Source organism: Rhinolophus sinicus, chromosome 1, assembly GCF_057876585.1.
Source record: "Rhinolophus sinicus isolate RSI-liver-muscle chromosome 1, RSI-T2T, whole genome shotgun sequence".
Classification (NCBI taxonomy): Eukaryota; Metazoa; Chordata; class Mammalia; order Chiroptera; family Rhinolophidae; genus Rhinolophus; species Rhinolophus sinicus.
The window spans coordinates 204,579,518-204,601,080 of NC_142501.1; the positions used below are offsets into that span (position 1 = coordinate 204,579,518).

Here is a 21,563-nt window from a genome sequence, read left to right on the forward strand (position 1 = left end):
GTAGAACTTTTTCATTCTACGAATGAGGAAATGGTGACCTCAGAAGGGCTGGGCCTCACTTAAGGCATATTCACACGTTTCCCTGATTGGCCTGCAGCCAGTATCAAGCCTGCCTTGAAGCATTAGGCAGGAAGAGAGTTTGATGAATTTTTTTCTAGGTGTGGGAAAAATATAACCATTGCAGTGAGCTTTGAGAGTGAGATTTCACTTTTGTACTTATGGCCCGTTCTGGTGGTTTTGAAAATCAGAGACTTAATTTTTTTAATGGAATTTATTTCATATGTAATCTGTCATATTAGCAGCAGGGAACCTTTCAAGTCTGCAACTTTGGGGAAATATAATAGTCGGTGAATCACCTTAGTTACTTCCTAAGAGAGAACAGAGGGGAACCCCAGGAACCCCTGTGGCAGGATGCTGTGTTGTCACCAGGTGAAGCTCCTAGGAGGCCGAGGCAGGTGGGTGACTGCAGCCAAAGCTGGGCGTGGACCAGCGGGCAGACAGGGGAGCTGGAGGGAGGACTTGGGGGTCACTCAGTGGTCGGTAGCTGGTAGGATAAAAGATAAGGACAAGCCTTCCAGGCAGTGACCGGGCTTTTCCCAGTTGAAAGAACATTTCATAAATGAATCCAGCCTCAGGCAGAGCTGGGGAGGCTGGCAGGGCAACCAGTAACCAGGGGCAGAGGAGTCCAGTGAACCCCACCAGTGTGCCCGCAGAACCAGCAGAAGGCCCAGGACGCTTCCCAGAATCAGTGGTATGTGTGTGTGTGCCTCCTCCCCCTGTAACCTCAGAACCTTCTTTGGGAGAGAGGCAGGGACAGAGAAGGTGGGTGAGGAACCAGCCGCTTTTTCCCTGAGAGGCTTAGCATTACCAGGAAGGATGGTATAAAAGATCAGCTCAGGGTAAATTTAAAATGGGCTGGGCATTTGTTATTAGTTTTTGCTTATTCATAAAATGACCAGATTAACTATAGTTAAAATAAAGGAGCTACATGTTCTCTGCACACTTGAGTGATCATTCAAGTGAATCATGTGACCTAGATGTTCACTCTCCCTTCTTCCCCCCCCTCCCCGCCCTCCCAACAAAACCTGCTGCATTCTATACAGGGATCTCTGCCACAGTATCCCTGGGAAATGCCTTTCAGAGGGAACCCGACTATCTCCAGCCACATTACAGCCCGACCTGACAGGTCATGGTTTGAAACTTGTAAGGTGTTACAGAAACGTCTGAAACTCTTTCTAAAGCTTTGGATTCTGTCGCTGGAAAAATGCACACGTACAAAACCCTGCACTTTGGAACGCATCCACCTTGTTCAAGGTTACCATCTTGATATGGTAATTCTACTATTAGAAATAAAACCAAATTCACTCTGTTCCTACATGACAGTCTGTACATCCTCGAGGGCCATGGTCAGGTCAAAGGTTATGGCTGGGCTAAGGGTTTGAGTCGCTCCAGCACGTGCTCTGTCCATGTGAGTCATCCCAGCTGCTCAAAGAATGAAATCTCAGGAGGACAGGGATTTTTGTCTGTTCATTGCTCTACTCCTAGCACCTAGGTCAGTTTCAATACTTGTTGAATGAATAAATGCACCAAGATCTTCAGACATGTATCATATAAACAGTTACCTGAGTCTTCTCTAAATTTATGTTATTGATTATTTTTAACCATCAGCAGGACTTTTTGTTAAACTTGGTAGGACATTTCCACATGTTTTTGAGACAACACTTTTGGATCTATCTCCTGGTGAGTTAACGATCCCTTCCAGCCATGTGCCATCTGCGTATTTGATGAGTGACATCCGTCCACTACCTAGTACTGCAGCTGTGGCTGGGATGGAGCTAACCTGGCTGGAAGAGAGAGAAGGCCCCGCAGGAAATCATAAGCGACTAGGACATAAGAGATGCCGTGGGATCTTCCTGAAGCTCAGCATTAAGCAAAGATAGAATCCTAAGTCATGTGTCATTTAAGATGGAGCCAATCTGGAGGATTAGGTAATGTTTTGCTTGGCATGAAGACAAAATACCTGGGAAAGGATTCACCCCAGCTGGCGTCATGGGAAAATGAATTAATAGGGTTGTATGAATGAGGGTTCTCCAGAGAACAAATAGAGTATGTGTGTGTGTGTGTGTGTGTGTGTGTGTGTGTGTGTGTGTGTGTGTGTGTAGAGACAGAGAGAGAGAGAGAGACAGAGAGACACAGACTGATTTGCTTGAAGGAATTGTCTTTCATGATTGTGGAGTCTGGCAAGCCCAAAATCTGCAGGGTCTGCTGGCAGTCAGGAGATCCAGGAAAGATTTGACGTTTAAGGCCAATGGCAATTTGTTGGCAGAATTCCCTCTCCCTCGGGAGTGGAAAGTCTTTTTCTTAAGGCCTTCAACTGATTGGATTAGGCCCACCCATAGTATGGAGAGCAATCTGCTTTACTCAAAGTCTACTCCAAAAAATACCTTCACAAAAACATCTAGAATAGTGTTTGACCAAATATCTGGGTACCGTGGCCTAGCTAAATCAACATAAAATTAACGATCACGGTACCACTTAGGAAAACCCAACACAAAACAGCTGGGTTTATCCAACAGGTGACTTTCTAATCCCACTGGGTGTTCACATGCTTCCAAGCCTTTCTTGTAACTTCATACCTTGTGTCTCCCCTCAGCAGTGACTCATCCTGGAGTGCCCTCCTCCAACCCCGCTTCCTTCACCATTGGAAAATGTCTACTCGTCTTTCAAAGTTCAGATCAAATGTCACCTCTGTGACACCTTCTTTAATTCCACATCCCATCCTGAAGAATTAATTCCTTTCTCGGTCCTTTATGTCTGTACATCAAACAACAGATTTGCAAAGTGGTTACGACCATAGACTCTGGCTCCAGACTTCCACGATTTCACTCCTGACCTCATCAAGTTACCCAGCCTATCTATGCCTTAGTTTCTTCATCTATAAAATGGAAATAAGGTTGTACTGACAATCTGTGGTTGTAGTGAGGACCTAATATATGTAAAACTCTTAGAACAGTGTCTAGCATGTAGAACCACTGAAAAAAGGTAGTGATTTTCATTGTTAGTGTTATTCTTGCTCTCTGATTCCTGTGTCATGTGGAAAGATTCAGTGTTTCTGGAGGGCAGGGATATCAACATATTTCCCCTAATATTGTGTGGAATAGACCAAGGGTCTATAGACATTTATTGGAGGGTTCAGTACCTTATATTTGTGGGGTGCTCTACAATAGCCAAAGGCCGGCAACATTATCGCCCATTGAAATCTCATTACAATCTTGTGAGGTCATTCTTGTCCCCATTTTACAGATACAAAAACTGAGAAGTAGACATTAAGTGAATTGTCCAATGTCACCCATAGCTGGCAAGTGCAGAGTCTCCAAGTCCAACTCTAAGTCCAAGGTCAGTGAGAGAGAAAGGCAGAGATGCCAGGAATTGGGGAAAGTTTTCTTTCCTAGTCCAGGTACCACCCTTCCTCCTTCTAGTTCCTTCTTAATATTGCCCAAACCATGAATATTCTGGACTGTGAAGCCTGCAAAAAAGAGGCCTCCACTCATACTACAGAATTGATTGAGGAAAGGGTATGAGCAGCAGAAGGCTATTAATACAAGATGTCTTCGGCTGTGACCGTGGCCTCTTCTATTTTGGTCTTAATCTCTGGAAGGGGAATTTGACTAATGGCCACCGCAACCAAGTTTGCAGCATGAGCTGAGGCGCTGGCTACGCAGATCCAAAATGACTTTTCGTACTGTTCATCCACCACAACAAAGCGAAAGAGCTTCTCCTGAAAGTTGGCGATTCGTTCTGTCAGGTCGTGAAATTTCACTGCGGCCATGAAGCTGGTGATGGCCAACGCCACGACTCCTCCTGAAACCCAAAAAGGTCACCATCATTCACAGGTCCTTTTTGCAGTCGTAACAACTTTATGTGAGGTGGCCATTCTGTGGCACAGGTAACAAACTTGCTTGGGGTTTAAAGAACATTGTTAGGGAGACACAGATTTTAATTTGTTTTTAAAAGCTGCAGACAACCCACGCAGTGTGACAGGCAAGAGGTGTGAGAAAAAGAGAATAAGCTTCATGTTAGATTGACTTTGAATCTCGACTCCTCCAATTGCTCTTCCCTTGTCCAGTGCCATCCTTTCTAGGGTATCCACATTTGGATAAGTTCAATCTCTAAATATTTTAGAATTTGCATGTAGACCCTGAGAGCGACATGGGAAGATAAAAGAACACTTACCGTGCAGATTGGGGTTTTAACAGAGTAGACTGTTCTCTCCTTTTTTACCATCTTCTTTCCATGCTTTAGATTAAGAAGAGATAAGAGAAGGAGGAAAGGAAAGTAGAGAGAGGAAACTGGAAGGATTCCGAACTTCCCTACCTGTGGCTTCAAATTCTCTCTCCTTCTCTCTTTCCCTCCCACCCTCCCTCTCCCCTTATTTCCCCCCTTTCTTTTCTACTGCTTTGATTTTAATTTTTTTTAAAAAACATATTTACTATACTTTTTGTTTACATCATTACATCTTCATTGAATAAAATTTGGACTCCAGAGAAAGATGAAAATACCAATTTACTTTTATCTTAAAAGCCAGGTATAAACACTTTAAACATTTTAGTATATTTCTTTACATTTCTTTCCCTTGAAAAAAATTAGTATTATGGTGCTCTCACTGTTTTACACTTCATTTCTTCCCCTTACCTGAACATTTTTCCACATTGTTAAATATTCTGTTACAGCACCACTTTAAACAGGTACACAGTGCTTTATCTTAGTGACAGGCCTAATTAATTTAATTAAGTCTGATTAAATGTGATCTTATTTCTGGATATCAAGATTGCTTCTAATTTTCAATATTATAAAGTGCTGCAGTGAACCCCTTTTACTGTACACTTTTGTGTGTTTTTCCAGTTATTTCCTTAGCATAAATCTCTATTGGAATTATGTAATCAAACGATATTCAAGTTTTTATGCCTTTTGACACTAAAGTTTTGTCAAATTGCCTTTTTAGAACTTGAGTGTAGTGTGTCTCTGAGGAAGGAAACAGAGGGATAAGCATTTACTTAGCAAGCAGGACTGAGCACTTTTCACATGCCAGCAGTATGACGACTCAGGTGGAAATGAACAAGACACCTGCAGTCCAGGTGTGCGGAAGCCATGTATGTAAGTAATTCTACAGGATGGCCACAGTCTGAAAATACAGGCAGATGCATAGCAATTGACTTAGTGACATTACATTCTAAGACATGCTCAATGAACATTACCTGCTGTTATACTCTGTGGTTAGTGAGGGGTTACTGCCGTAATGATGCCTTGACCATTGGATCTGGGTTTTCTGAAACAGACCTCAATTCTTACGATTTTGTTATTTTCATTACAAATAATTTTTCAGGTTCCAAATGTGAATTATTTTTTTTTATGTATCAATATATTCAACACACACACACAGACACCCCTTTTGTCTTGGTGTTTGGCTTGGAAAACAGGTCATGGCGGTCATAAAAGAGACGTCATTAATGAAAGGGCAAAGGGTTTAGATTCATTTGTACTTGGGTTGGAATCCCCACCTACCTATTGCTGTGTGACCTTGGGTCACCTTTGAACTTCTCCGAGTTTCGGGCTCTTCATCTGTAAATATGGGTCAAATAATACCGCCTCCTAGCTTCCTAGGGAGGTTGTGAGGTTTAAACAAAATCAGCAGGTAAAACGCCCAGGTTCTGTGTCTCCTGTCATTTATGAGGGTTCCGCCCAGCCCGCGGGCGCTCCAGCTGCTGCCTCCGCCCACGTTCCCGCCTCTTCACCCCCAGCTGTCTGTCTGCTCTCTTCCCTCTCCTTGACCTCTCTTTGCAGCTCTAATCGTCAGCCACTCATGCACGCTAACGACTTGGTTTTCTATTGTGACAGAGATTCTGCATTTTTTTTTTTAGTAAAGAGGACGTCTGTTACAGACTCAGGGAAGTGGAGGCCGAGGGGTTCTGTTCATTCTCTCACACCGTCCTCCGGTTTCTCAGCCTGGGGATGGTGCGGCCTTGAATTGCTCCGCCTCGGGGCCGTCCTTACCTGCGAGGACATTCCATAGGCAGATGCCCCCGGGACCGTTGACCGCCTTGTACGGAACCTGGATCATGTTGAGAATAGCAAAGCCCATGCTGACCAGAGCCAGGGGCAAAGCCAGGAAGAGGAGAAGCAGAATCGTCACGTGGAGACCGGCGTTGAGCTCCTTCACCAGGTGTGGGAAGACTGGGGAGAGAAGACACAGCCACTGTGTCAGTGTCAGAACTCGGCTCAAGTTCATGAAGCCCAAACCTGCTGACCACGAAGGCTCTAATGGACCGGCGTGAGGGCCCAGCAGCAAGTGTCCGGTTTTCAAAGAGCAGGAGCCTTTTCCAGATCAACTCACAACCCCAGATTTGCCACTTGTCAATTGACCAACAATCCTCTCTTCCTTGGGGTGGATGCCATGTCACAATGTGCCCCAGCTGGCAATTTAAGTTGCATTGACCTCGCAGTGCTGGGATGTGCTGTGAGCTGATGCACACAAGCCCTGAACGGTATCTCTTTAGCAAAGGAGGCTGCAAATAGTCAGTGAACGAGGGCCGATCGCAAAGCTTGAATCTGGGTCAGAGAGTTGTCTTCATTAAATCAGAGAGGTAGAAGGGGTCTCAGGCATGTCTGTAAGGAGGGTGGCAGGGTGTAGCTGAGCAAAACCTGCATCTGGCATGCAAAGATCTGGTTTCAATTCCCAGCCTTGCTCATTTGCCACACCTAGAATATAGGACCCTCTGAACCCTGCCCCCCATCTTACAAGACTTGAGTGGATCAGGTGAGGTGCATAGGAATAGGAGTAATGCCCACTTTGGGGCACCCTCTTGGGTCCCTCATAACTCAATCCTTATGTTGCACAATACTCTTAGAATATCGAACGTCCGTATTCATGTGACAGGATAATTTAGTGAAGTATTCGTTTGTACTTGTTTTCTCTATATTGGCTAGCACGTCCTCGCGGTGAAGATTAAATGATCTGTCACAGCAGACAAGTTTATGTAAATATTGGCTGGGAAAGACTCAGTTCTCCAAAAGGGCGGCTGTGGTTGTTGCTTTTATTATTTTCACTCTCTGACTTGGGGCAAGTCAGGTAACTTCTCAGAGCCTCATTTTCCTCATCAGTATAATGGGGATACTAATACCTGCTCAGGGTAAGAATAATACCTGCTCAGGGAAATCAGCATTTACCGAGCATAGTCATGGGCCATTTTACGTTTGTTATCTCCTTCAATCTTGTGACAAGGCTGTGAGGTAGATTTCATTACCTCCTTTTCCCCACAGGCTTGGAGACATTAGTCTCTTATCTCTGGGCAAGGTGACCCTGAACTCTATATAGGACTGTAGTCCTATATAGCATATGGTATATAGAGTTTAGATCACTGTTTTCAGTAGTTATAAATGAAGACTTTAAAATGATGAAAGCTAAAGAACTTCTGGGCATACTCATTCTTCTGCAGCTATTCCAGGGTTTCTAGTGAATATCCCCTGGTCAAATTGGGGTCCATCTCTTGAGCTCCAGACTCCCTGCTTCAGCATTTGATACCACTGACTGACTAGCAGCTCTTTGTTCCTCTTTGGGAGCCAGGATTCAAATCTTTCCTGGTTCCACTCACCCCCAAACCCCCACCCCTCTCCCCTCTGGTGCCTTTGCTGGCCCACTGCCTCCCTTTATTCACAGAAGGTTTGTCTCTCAAACCTGAGAACTAGAGTCTCTGGTCCCTCTCCCTTTAAAGTGTCTTTCCACTCGGAAGTTTCCAGACACTCCATGTTTACGTCCTTAGCTCTGATTTAACTTTCTTTCCAGGTCTGTCTTTCCGTTTATAGTTATCTCCACTAGGTTATCACATCAGCACTGGAAACTACTGTGGAAAATAAGCTTCTTTCCAAGGGATTTTTCTGCGTAAGCCTTCTCTCTTCCCTTTCCTTCCCTTCCATCTCAGTGTTCCTTAGTTTTTTTCTTTTTTCTTTTCAAACTCTCAGCCTTGTTTTACTCCAAACGTGCCACCTTACGCCTGATGACCTAATTGTTTCATTTTCCTTTCTTTCAGCACAATCCTGAGAACACATGACTAGCATAGTAATCCTCTATTTTTAAAATAGAAAATAATCGCTCTGTGATTGGCAAAGATCGAAAGGTTTGCTAACACACTGTGTGATGAAGGTGTAAGGAAGGAGACACTGTCAAACATTGCAGGAATATCAATTCATATACTCTCCTTAGAGGGCAATTTGACAGGACTATCAAAGCAGTTTCACTTCTAGGAAAAGCACTCCTACATGTGCTCAAAGCTGCATGTATCGGATACTCGTTACAGCAGCAAAAGATTGCAGAAAAACGAAAATATGAATCAATAAGAGATTGACTTAATAAACTAAGGTACACCCACAAAATGCAACTTTTAAAAGGAACTCATCATGTCCATATGATGATATGAATCCAGCTCCGGATTTGACTTAATAAAAATTTGAGAAATAACCATATTAGAATGATGGGGAGAGGGAATTTGGGGCACAGGGATTGATGTGGAGAGGCATGGTGAAAGGGTGCCCAATCTTTCACTTCCATAGTAGGACGCATATTGACTATATTAAAAAAAAAAAATCTTTATTGGCAAAGGCTGAATCTCATTCAGCTCCCACATTCACAGGCCAAACCTCAGTGCTTAGGACCTCCCAGTTATCTGAGATCTTATTATTTTTAATATGTCATTATTTAGAAATTCAAATCTTTCCTCGGGAGTTTTAATGCCTCACTTCCTTCCATTAATGATTTTTTGAGGGCCGATTCCACATTTGGTCCTGTCACATGGTGCCACCCCTGGAAAGGTGCTGTTTGTTTAACTTTCATATTTGTACCTAGTTTCCAAAAGCTTTAGAAGTCTCTGACTTAAGGATTAAATATAAGTTTCCAGCTTGAAATCAATGACCATAAACACATATGATCCATGGCGATAAATGACAATTGCTACACTGCACACCAGGCACATATATGCGTCTTTGCTGGTACTGGTCCTGGAAACCCTCTCTCACTCTGACAAACTGAAGAAAAATACCGAAGTTGAATAGCTCAGCCAAGTAGTCAGGAAGTGCTGTCTTCACCACTTTGCTATAGAGCCCATAAATAGACCTATACAGGACCTAAAAACAAATCAAATAACTTGGACAAGCAAAGATTGAAAATTTTAATCCTAGTATAGCTGGAATTCTAGAGGTCTTATTTTAAATTCAAATATTCGTATTTTGTATGCATTAGAGCTACCTCACTTGAATACCAGAGGTGAGTCATCATTCTATCAGCATCTAAAATGAGATAATATCTGATTATTAGATCATTTGTTTGCTCCCAATCCCAGAGGGGTCCAGCAGTCCCTTTCGCATCTACAAGGTAAATAAGAAAAGCATGAGCTTGGGCGTCAGAGCCAGGCGCTGGCTGTTGATGGAATGCTTGTGGGATGGCAGGTGGGAGGGAACCAGAGAACTAAGAACTGCCAAGCACTTCCCGTGTATCAGGCATTACATCAGGTGCTTTTGCAGAAATGATTTCATTGATTGATTTCTTTGATCCCCAATTTCTTCATCAGTAAAATGGGCATAATAAAATCTTTCCTCCTTGGTAGAAAGTGTTGAAGGAAATGAACTATGAGGGACGATCTGAGACACTAACGTGTCATGTGTCTCGTACTCAGATACTGCGCTTCTTTCCCAGACAGTCAGCTTCTGGAGGGCAGGTATTTGTGTCTCGTTCATCCCTATTTTCCTAAGGGTGCGGAGCCCATAAATCCTCAATAACACAGTTGAATGTGTGGACATGGCTAAATTAATGTCTGTCTGTTTCTTTCCGCAGCCACCCAAACCCACAGGTTGACTCATTTTTATTTCAGAAGGTCTGGGTATATAAAAGGATCTTAATTGGTTGTGATGCACAGTTGACCCTTGAACTGCACAGGTCCACTTATACGAGGATATTTTTCATCTTATAAACAGACGATGTCACTTACGGTATTGATCAATAGAGTACTGTAAATGTATTTTCTCTTTCTTGTGATTTCCTAAATAACATTTTCTTTTCTCTAGCGTATTTTATTGTAAGAACACAGCATATAATATATATATATATATATATATATATATATATATATATATATATATATATAACACAAAAAATATGTGTTCATCGACTGTTTATGTTATCAGTAAGGCTTCCAGTCAACAGCAGGCTTTAGTTGTTAAGTTTTTGGGGAGCCAAAAGTTATGTGGAGATTTTTCACTTTGTAGGGGGTCGGTGCTTCTAACCCCCCATGCTGTTCAAAGGTCAACTGTATAGTTCTTTGGTTTTCTCTATGATCAGCTTGGGAATTGACTCTGGGGCGATTCTGTGAAGGTGAGAATAGAGAGTTTGTCCATGGGACCCAATCAAACCTCCTGACTCCATAGTTTACAAAGTACTTTCACACCCCCATCTTTGCAGACCCGCACGCAGGCCCTGGGAGGAGAGATTTTTTTTTATCCAGATCAGTAGTAAGTGACAGAAGCAGGTAAATCCTGACTCCATCTTGGGGATAAAAGAGCAGTGATACGTCCTGCCGCTGCCTTGCACAGCTCCATCCTGAAAGCACTTTGCATGCCTGTAGAAGTGCTCCATCTACAGGCAGGGGCACTCCTCTGGCTCCAGAGATCAGTAGCTGAACCATGGCGTCCCTGAACTGCTGCCTGACAAAACCAGCCAAACACAGTAGGAACCTGGCCCCGGGGCCTGGAGAAGGTTTTCCAGAGGAATGCAAGACCCTGGGAATGGATGTTTATGTACTGTCCTCTGGAACACCCCCAGGGTAGCTGGAAACAACACTGTCTTGAATACTATTCTACAAACACATCCTGGATGATTCCTGCGTAGTTCTGATGCTTCAGAGAGCAGACCGTGTTAGATGAACCCGTGGGCTGGCCCCCATGACATCCGTCTGAGAAGGAAAGGGAGGAGAGAAGGGAACATTTATGAGTTCCTCCAGGGGGCAAACACAAAGTCTTCACTGCCTTATGGCTTCTGCTAGCAGTAGTTTACATTTCTGTGAGCTGGGATGGCAGCGGTTTAATTAGCACCACACGGGAAGGGCCCAGTCTTGTCATAACCATCGTTTGGAGGAGGCCTTGGGGAAAGTTGCCAGTCACAGATTCCAGAAGGAGCAGCATGTGGAAGAAAGCAGGAGTTTTGGGGTCAGACTGACCTGGGTTGGGACCTGGCTCTGGCACCCGTGGATCTGTGACCTTGAGCAAGTTGCTTAACCTCTCTGAGCCTCAGTCTTCTATCTAGGGTTGGTATAGCATAGGGCACATGTCTGGCATTTTGTATATGAACATTCAGTAGAAATGAATCTAAAAGTACTTTATCATTATTTATCCAACCAATGTTTTTGAGTATCTACTGTCTGCCAGGCGCCACACTAGGGGCGTGGGATCATCAGTGAATAAAACAAGATCCTTGCCCTCAGGGAATTACACGCTAAAGGGGTGAGACAGATAATAAATAACAAACATAACAGATAAATTTTCAAGTATGTAATAAGGTGGCTATCATGGTAACATGCTATATCGTGCTATGTAATTACCGTGGGCTATTTTTATTCTATTCCCTAAGCACCATTTTTCTTATTGAAGTCTTGGAATATTACTGCTGTTGAATCTGTCATTTCCTTGTTCAAACTTTGGAACTTCCTTCATAAGCTTCATTAATTTTAATTACCTATAACTATTTAAAAAATTGTGCCATTTCCCCCTTAAAGCGTGTGTGTGTGTGTGTGTGTGTGTGTGTGGTTTTAAAACAATCTCAAACTTCACAAAAATCTCAAGAATGGCACAAAGAAATTTTTTCCCCTCTCCTCAACTATTTGAGAGTAAATTTCCCCTTCATCCCTGAGTACTTTAGGGTCTATTTCTGCATAAAGTACAAAGGACATCCTCTTACATAACCGCACTACAACCATCCAAATCCTTAGATTAGCACTAAAACGTGACCACCATTGAATCCTTACGCCCCATTTAAGTTTCGCCGGGTGTCCCAGTGACATCCTTTACAGCAATCAGACCCAGTTCAGAACCGAGTTCTGCATATATGGTCTGCTTTTAAGATGCCGCTCTTTGTGTGTGTATGTGTTTTCAGCTTTTTATGTTATGCTTTTATAATAGAGCTATTTTTCCAATATCCCTGTTCCAAATTAATTGTTGGGTACATGTAACTATTCCCAGAGACCTTTTTATTTCTTGAATATACAGAACAAATATGTATTTCATGTATATAAACGATGCCAATTTGTATTAGTATATTTGTCATTGCTCCAGCTTCCTGTCTTTAGAAATTTAATGAGATATGTACCCTGGCCAGGTTCCTAAAAACTACAGTTCTGAAATACAGAAATCAAATAATGCAATTCCTTATCTCCTTTCATCATCATTATGTTGATTAATTATGATTTTGTAGGACAATGTTCTCACCAGCGATCTGTTTGTTTCTAAAGGCTTGCAAATATTACCTTGTCTGTTTGGGTTTTTTCTTCCCAGAAGAACTGGCATAATAAGCCAGGCTTGGAGTCCTGCTCTATTTACATCCAAAGCAGCTCTAACACCACACTGGATGCCAGCTGACACCTCTGCCCGCTCACGTTCACGGCAGCCAGTCCATGAGGTCTCCCTGCCAGCAAACATCCAAGTGGGGCTTTGAACCGGGATAGTCTGATTCCAGAGCCAAGGTGCAGAGCCCTTTGCTTTCCCTCAGCCAGTGAAGGTTTTCTACAAACAGAAGTGGAGGCAGTCACCAGGCTCCCTGAATGTTCATTTCTGCAGGCAATCTACATCCGACGGCTGGACTGGCTGAGAATACCCAAGTCACGTGCCATGTGCCTGAAGTCTAGCTCTGCAGTTTCCTGGCTGGGTGACCTCAGGCAAGTTATGCAACCTCTGCAAGCCTTAGTGTCATTCTCTGCAAAATGGGATTGTTAATAATTGCCTTTATAAATTTGTTATAAGACTTAAGAGACGAGCCATGTGAAGCGCTTAGTAGAATGTCTGACACATGTAAACACTCAATATTTTAATAGTTATTATTAATAGAGGTAAACTATAAAGGTGTACAAATCCCTATTGCTAAAGTTTCTACTACACTGTACCAAAAAAACAAAACAAAAAAACAGGGTTTCTTGGTGCTGCACGAAAATCCTTGGGTTACTACTGCCTTAGGGTGAGGCAGCAGTAGAATTCCACATTTAGACATAAGCACCTTTCCAAATTAAAAAAAAAAAAAAGCATTCTAATGCAGCTTTCTGGTTCCAGACATACTCACCTGTGAATTGGGACTGGCGGCCCCCGAGCCCGCACTGCCTCACCTTACAGCCTCGGAAGAGTCCGTAATAAATGTCCCCAATGAATTTGACCAGCTCTGGGTCAGTGGCATTGACCAGGTCCACTCCAGTCTGACAAAGGATTTTCCCACTCAGCCAGTGGGGCATGGCCAGAGCAACGATGATCAGGATGAAGGAGGAGAAGCTGAGTAAAGATGCCAGCCCGTACCACACCTTTTTGAACCATCCAGGCATTCTAGTGGGTGCAGGTCATCCCCCGGTGTCCAGGCTGCAGGCGGGGGCCGTTGGCATCTTCCGGACACTCGGTAAGCCTCTGCTCTAAGGTTGGCTCTTCCAAACACACCATTTCAAGATTCCACGTCCATCCCCGGTCTTCCTTCAGTGTCTGCCGCCAGCCTGTGTTTACTACAACCACATCCGGAAGTCTCTGCAGAGACGGTCTTCACCCGACTCAGTGAAGAGGAGTGTGTTACTGAAGGAAGTAATCCTATATCTCCCACTAGACTAATGTTTCAGCCGACGGTTTAATTGTTCCTCGTTTCAAGTATTTAAATAACCCTGATGCGGACCTCTTAATGACGAGGAAGTTATTAGCAGGCAAAACCTGGTAGATCTGCCTGGGAAGAGACACTAACCATTCTCAAAAATGCATCCAACGGAAGGCAAAAAAAATGGAATGATTAACACTTGACTATTGCCAACAATGCATGGTATCACATGTCCATCTCTTTGCTGTGTGCCCGGGCATTTCTTTCTCTAAAATGTCACTGCTGTCAGAATCCCCAGAACTGTTACTAATACCATGAGATGACCTCCGTGCTCAAGGCTTGTAATTGAAATGTGTAAACATGGCTTTATGATGCCCGGGTTTATCACTGGGTGAATCTGCTGCGGGTAAAACGGCAGTATGCGTCCATTTGTGGCTGCTGGGGCAAACTGGATCCCAACACTTACATTCCTCTCTCCTGTTCCCTGCCATTGGTGTTCCTGAAATGGGACAGGAAAGTGTTTTTCTAATGTGTTAGCGAATAATAATCACCCTGCTGTGGTCTTATCTCCTCTAATAGTGACGATCTCTCTTTTTCTTTTAATCTGTAGGAACTAGGATGGAAATATCCCCTAATTTCTATCCTACACTGTGACTGTTTAAATTTTGACTTTTAGTCTATTGCTAAATGTCAACTTATTGTCTTGTGAGACTGGCAACAGCCACTGTCAATAGCTTTGGGGACCAAAATTGGGCAGAAGGGTCACAGTAAAATCCCTTATTTGGTCACAGACGTCGGGAGGTGGGTACAGGAGTTTGCATCGCTAACCAACAGGAGTTTCAGGAACCTCGCAGAGAGAGCATCACAGGAGCAGAGGCACGTGGGAAGGGAAATGTCCGATTCCGTCCCTATAACTGGGGTCCACTTCTGTGGGCTCTCCACACAAACATAAAGAAGAGAGCCTCCGAAGCTTGTGCAGCGCTCTACCCCATACAAAGGACTTTTGTCATACGTTTGTTCTCCCACAATGCTCAGTGACCCTTTGTGGCAGGCTGGGGAGGTACTATACCATTCCAACCCTTTTTCTTAGGAGAAAACTGGAGGTCAGGCCTAGGGCTGGCGTTTAGGTCTTTGAAATACAATAGCTCATCTTCATCACAATGACCTTGAAATAGCAAGTGTGTGAGTGTGTGTGTGTGTGTGTGTGTGTGTGTGTGTGTGTGTGTTCTGGTAATGAATAACACAATGCATATAAAAGGCTTAGACAAGTGCTAGGCACATTAATAAGCGACCAATAATATTAGTTATTCTTACTGTAACATTAAGCATGCTTTGAGAAGGTAAGATATGGATAATACCTTTGCGTCATACTTCTGCCCCCAATGATGGACCCAGGTCAACATTTGGTGTTTTAGCGGTTCAGCAGTTATTTTCAGAAAAAATTCGATGGGAAGCAACTGACTTCCCAATAAGCCCTTGCCATGATGAATGGAAGTGTGCTTAAGCAGAACTCTTAACTACTGAAGACCTGGGTTCAAATTTCTACTCTTCTGGGCCAGTGCTTGTGACTCTCATGTCTCAGTTTACTAATCTGTCATAGGATTGTTGTGTGGAGTAAACTGAAATAACAGCACAGTGTGTGGCATAGAGAGGGCACTGAATAAAGAGTGTCCTCTTCCGTATCCAGTCTTCTAGCAATTCCATTGCTGGTACTGAAGCTTCTGATTATAAAATGTGTTGCAGGATGCATCCTGTTCTCAAACAACGTATTTCTGCATGCCTTATCTGACACAAGCTTATTGAGTAAATGTCTGCATCTGCTGTATACAAGGCACTGTGTTTGGGTGGCGGGTGACACAGAGATGCACGAGGTCGGACAATTACGTTCGTGAACTCATCCTAGAAAAAATGCTCCCTACCTCACTGCTGAATATCACTACAGTCACCTTTGAAGTACTCCCCTTGGGAAGCTATGCACTGACGCCAGCACCTAGTCCACGCTTCAAAGCAATTTTGGAACTCTTTCTGGAATGGCCATCATGGCTGTCGTCGTATTACCCTTGATGTCCTGAATGTCATCAAAATGTGTTCCTTTCATTATTTCCTTTATCTTCAGGTAAAGAAAGAAGTCATTCGGGGCCAGATCAGGTGAGCAGGGAGGGTCTTCCAATACAGTTATTTGTTTCCTGGCTAAAAACTCCCTCACAGACAGAGCCATGTGAGCTGGTGCATTGTCATGATGCAAGAGTCATGAATTGTTGGTGAAAGGTTCAGGTCGTTTTCGTCTAACTTTTCCACGCAGCCTTTTCAGCACTTCCAAATAGTCAACTTGGTTCACTGTTTGTCCAGTTGGTACAAATGCATAATGAATAATCCCTCTGATATCAAAAAAGGTTAGCAACATCGTTGCAACAAGTTCACGAACTTAATTGTCAGCCTCATACAATATGGGTGGTGGTTCTCCACCAAGGGTGCTTTTGCCCACCCAGGGGACATTTGGAAATGTCTGGTGATATCTTTGTGATGACTGGAGGGCTGGGATACTGTTACTGGCATCCATGAGGTAGAGACCAGAGATGTGATACACATCCTACAATGCACAGGACAGCTCCCCACCCCAACAGCATACCTGCACAGAACTGACAGTGCTGCTTTTAGGGGCACTATGTATTAGAGGCACAGGCATGGACAGAAGTTAACTAATTTACAAGTGAGAAAATACCAGGCTCTGTTGGGGGGGATGCCATTTGACGGGGCTCAAATGTGGAACCGTGGACCTTTAATACTCTTCTCAAATAGGAGCTTACATAATCACAGAGGTCTAAGGTCAGTATTACAGGACTTTACATCATGAAACTTGCGTCCCTACCAGACCAAAGGCCTGTTGTACTGTATGTATGTACTCATATTTTTTAGCGATCTTGAAATCATTTTCTGTGGTATTGTTTTAAAAGCATTAATTTGTGAAGTATAAACACAAAATATAGTATACTACAATATTTGTATCACTCATTTGGCAATTTTTAATGCTTAAATATGTCCCCAAATAGATATTTAAATATCCCTCACCCCCAAATTGCAAGAGGCCTGGAACTCACAATCTCTAAGAGGCCCAGTGAATTGTAACAGAAGTAGTGGAAAAAATAAAAATATTAATAACGCTCAATTGGCATTTATGGAGCTCCTACTACTAGCCACACACTGCTTTAAGTATTATCTTTTAAAATCCTTTTAAAAACCCTAGTAGGATAGACCACTAGTATTCCCGTTTCACAGGAGAGGAGACTGAGACACAGAACAGTTAAGTTGCTGAGGGTCACACAGCTACTAAACGGGGGGCCAGGCAGTAGCTTTCACTCTAATTTACAGGAAAAATATACGTGGTATATCTTATCTCCTCAATGGACTCTCATTCTCTTGATACCGAGTTGATGGCAGAGCCATCCCCACTCGCGCACGCCTGCTCTCTCTCCATCGTTCCCGCCTTAGCTCTGCGCCTGCTCGCCCAGGATGTCACGCACTTACTGGCCGGCGGCCTGCCTTTGCTGGTTCACCGGACCTAGGGGGCGGGCCGGCCCGGTTGGGGGCGTGGCCGAGGACACCCGCCCCTCAAGGTGGCCTTCTTCGCGGAGCGGGGCCGCGCGCTAGGCGGCAGCAGCGGGCGCGGCGCGGGGCGGGGCCGCCGCGCGGTCGCTCTTGGCCCTGTTGGCCGGCAGGGCCGGGGCGGGGCGCTCCGTGGGCGGTGTTCGGAGCTGCGGGAGCCGAGCGGGAGGAGCAGGATGGCGGCGGCTGCAGGCGAGGCGCGCCGGGTGCTGGTGTACGGCGGCAGGGGCGCGCTGGGCTCCCGATGCGTGCAGGCGTTCCGGGCCCGCAACTGGGTAGCTAACTGGGCTGGGGGCTCGGGGGGCTCTGCCTCGAGGGCTGGCTTGGTGGCGGGCGGGCACGATGGGGCGCATGGGAGCCTTCGGGGGCAAGCCGGAGGGCAGTCTGGAGGAAAGCGGGGGCCCCTGTGCACCCCCAGACATGGGTGCTTGCAGGTACATGCACAAATCCGCACATGTATTCCTGTTTCCGAGTACGTGCTCACGCCGGCCATAGGTTGGGGCCTTTGCTCTGCAAGGAGAGGCTGGTGGGGGTGCTGCTCTCTCGGCTTCTGCTGGGCCCAGAAAGTCCGGCATGACTCGGGAGAGAATTCTAGAGAGGGGAGAAGAGGAGCAGAGGTGAGGGGACGGAGCGATAATAAGAAGGAAGTATCTGGAAATTACATTGCCTGGCGTGGGTTACTACATTCCCATTACCGTGAACTGGTTGGTTAACTTCCACAAACCTTAATTACCACGTCTGTATAATGGGGATAATGATAGTATTGATCCCTTAGGGGAGTTGTGAGGATTAAATGAGATAATTGGTGTCCTAGCTTGTAAATACCTGGCACCTGGTAAAAGATGTTTAAATGTTAGCTATTATTGATATATCTATTTTATACATTGTAAGGGTTCAGAACAGGCCTCCCTAAGAAGTGCCACTTTGGCACGTGAATAATTTTGAGCAGAAGGCAATAGAGACCCCACGGGGTCGCGAGAAACTTAATGCCTCCCTTAAAAAAATTTTAAATTAGGATCTTTGTCCATAGTAAGAGTTATTACCAGAAACAATTTTTTATGACTTATCTGTAGGGCAGTGCAAACTTCTAGTTACTGAATATCTGCTCTTCTTATGTCCTTTGAATGACCTTCCTCCCGGCTGGAGCCCCAAAACACCTATGCTCAGAATGTCATCTATACATCATTTTAACTTTCAGTCTAACTTCTCATGTACAAGTATGTGGGACCTCTGACTCTCTCGTGTATGTGGGGTTCCCATACATGTGTGTAATTTAGCTATTTTCTCTCGTTAATTTGTATCATGGTTACTTGATTATTAGATCAGCCGGAAGAACCTAGGAGGGTAAAGTTTCTTCCTTCCCCAATACACATACGTTATTGATATGTTGATCTATACCCCTGTTCCTTTAGCTGCTATTGGACCTGATACTTTGAAAGCTCAGCCCCTCAAATACTGGTGGCTTCTTTGTATTGTAAAGACTATTTCAACTACTTTGCATAATCAGGTATCCATTTCCTGAAGGCTGTAAATTGGAGGCCAGCTTGTTGCAGGCCAGGAACCCTGAACCCCAGCTGCCCAGTAGGGCTCAGTGCATTCCCCGTGGAGACTGGTGTCTTCTTGCTGCAGCTGTCACTTGTTCAAAGTCCACGCTGGGGCTCTGTGAAACTTCCCTGGGGGTTTAATTAGCAGCAGCAGCAACAGCAGCAGCAGCAGCAGCAGCAGCAGCAGCAGCAGCAGTAGTAACAGCTTGGGCATGGGTGCCCTGGGACCAGAGAGAGGGTACCAGGGTTTTCTTCTGGTATAGGAATCTGCTTCTAAGAGATCCTAAATACACTACCCCTTTCCTGCCATCTGTTTGCTCTGGAACTTGGGAAGGCTGTGAATTGGGGTGTCTTCCCAAGTCTGCATAGATGGATTGGTCACAACTGGAACATTTAAGGAGTGCCAGCCAAGGGCCGGGCTCTGTGCTCCATATACCAGGTCCTTTACAGACTCTTCGTTTCTTTTACTCTTCCCAATAACTTGAATACTCTTGTCTCGTTGGTATGCACATATTACAGATGCCAGGGCTGTGCTTTCCCCTGGTGGGGCACTTTGCTTTACCTTTGACTTGGCAGAATCTGGTGAACTGATTTACCTTTGCCTCTGTGTTTCCCCCACCCTCCCCTTGCATTCCTGGGACAGCTGGGATGGGACGTTTTCCTTGTTGCAATCCCGCTTTGCTGGTGACATAGAAGTAGTGAGTGTTCTTGAATGGACGCTGTGTTCTTCAGAGCTTGTGGTAGAGAGATTTATCTCTGGGGCCTGCAAACCTCAGGGCCCTGCAGCTTTCTGAGTAAGAACCATGTGTCACCATGTGCCGGCAGCAGTAGCATCCTCTGTTTCATTTAATTCTCACACTAACGCTGTTGCTTGTTAGCCCCCACTTTACAGGTGAGGAACCCCTGCAAAGCATAAGGTCAAGAAAGCTCAGCTATATGTCAGAGCCAGGGTTCAAACCCCAATCTGCCTGACTCCCAAACCCAGAGCCATCCCTCCGTGGTCCAGGGCCTAACCCCGCCTGCCATCTGTTTTTGTACAGCTCAAGAGCTAAGAATGGTTTTACATTTTTAAGTGGTTGAAAAGAAATCAAAAGAAGAATACCATTTTGTGAAATGTGAAAATCGTATGAAATACATATTTCAGCGCCTGAAGTTTCACTGGAATTCAGCCATGCCAATTCGTTCACCTATGGTCTGTGGCTGCTTTCCCCCTACTATAGCAGGAGGGTTCAGTAGTTGCCACAGAGACCATATTGCCAGCAGAGCCAAAAATAGTTACTCTCTGGTCCTTTTCAGAAAAACGTTTGCAGACCTTGGTCTGGGGGGGGTCTCTGGAAGTGCAGGGTTTGCCTTTCAGAGGAGGCAGAGATCAGACCCCCGTACGGGGTTCGAGGTTTCTCTAGAGGGTTTTCAGTTAAGCCTCTCATGTGTCTCCTCTCCCCCATTTCTGGCGTGACCTTTTAAAGGAATAGCAACTGACTGTCTCTTAACTGAAGCTGTTTTGTCTTTTACTCCAGTGGGTCGCCAGCATTGACGTAGTGGAGAATGAAGAGGCCAGTGCCAGTGTTGTTGTCAAAATGACGGACTCGTTTACGGAGCAGGCTGACCAGGTAATTCCAAACAAGGCCCCATCAAGCCGGTGGGAGGGGCGGCCACTGGGATGTGTTCATCCTTTTCTCAACTGTAGTTTCTCTCATGATGAAAGGCATTTGTACCTACTGAGGGGAATTGGGAGAGTGGGAAAAAAAAATACAACAAAGATAAATTACCCATAATACATGTCTAGTTTGCTGACTGTTCACATTTTGTCCCATTTTCTTGTCTTTCCTATGCATGCTATATGTTACTCGCTTTACACGTTAAGATCATTGTGTATTTTATATTTTAGGGTCAGCTTTTTAAAAATTTAAATAAAATCAATTTTTATTTAATTTAAATACTACTTCAGATCACTTAAAAAAAAAACAGCTTCCATGTCAACATGTAATTTTTAATTTTATGGACTGGCCACAATTTTTTAGTTTCCACATATTATACATTTAACTTTTTAAACTATTTTGCAGTTTTTCTTTTTTTTTACCATTATGCAGAATACTGTGGCAAATGTCTTTATCTCCATCTCTGATTATTTATTTAGAATACATTCTAAAAGAGGCCCCTTGGACAGGAAATTCACTGGTGAACAGTGAAGAGACCAAGAAGTGAGAAAGGCAGTAAATCTAGAGAAAACTGTTTGGCAGAGAGCAAAATTTAAGGGGGAGGAATTTAAAAATGCATAAATATTGTGAAAAACAAGTCAAACAGGTGCATTGCTGCTGCGGGCTCCATGCTTCCCTAAAAAGTAGAGCATGCAGGGCTTGTGTATACATACAGATGTCAAGGGAGATGATCCAACTTCCCGCAGGCACCTGGGATCTCAGCTCTTGGCTGAGGACACGTCTTAAGAATGAAGGGAGTGGGCAGCTGGCAACCAGGATAAGTCAGGATTAGGTGAGATTAATGAGGCCAAGGGAAGTGCAGGAATTTCTTGAAAGCTTTAGGTG

At 44.4% G+C, this 21,563-nt stretch overlaps 2 protein-coding genes across 3 annotated transcripts in view; one reads left to right on the forward strand and one right to left on the reverse strand.

The window, feature by feature from the left end:
- Positions 1–21,563, forward strand: part of QDPR (quinoid dihydropteridine reductase) — a 49,283-nt gene that overhangs the window by 17,237 nt on the left and 10,483 nt on the right. Inside the window, exons 1-2 of one of the 2 annotated variants that reach the window (XM_019744440.3) lie at positions 17,591–17,751; positions 20,538–20,630. In XM_019744440.3, the coding sequence (XP_019599999.1) occupies positions 17,653–17,751; positions 20,538–20,630 (192 nt within the window). In that variant the 5' untranslated portion in view covers positions 17,591–17,652. Of the gene's footprint in view, positions 1–17,590; positions 17,752–20,537; positions 20,631–21,563 lie in introns of those variants that run through there. The other variant, XM_074321676.2, reaches the window with a different exon arrangement.
- CLRN2 (clarin 2) lies at positions 1,730–13,738 on the reverse strand. Its single transcript, XM_019744426.3, has 3 exons — positions 13,367–13,738; positions 6,052–6,231; positions 1,730–3,861 (listed from the first exon to the last, which is right to left on the reverse strand). The coding sequence occupies exons 1-3, from the start codon at positions 13,617–13,619 to the stop codon at positions 3,596–3,598; spliced, it is 699 nt and encodes a 232-aa protein (XP_019599985.1). The 5' UTR covers positions 13,620–13,738; the 3' UTR covers positions 1,730–3,595.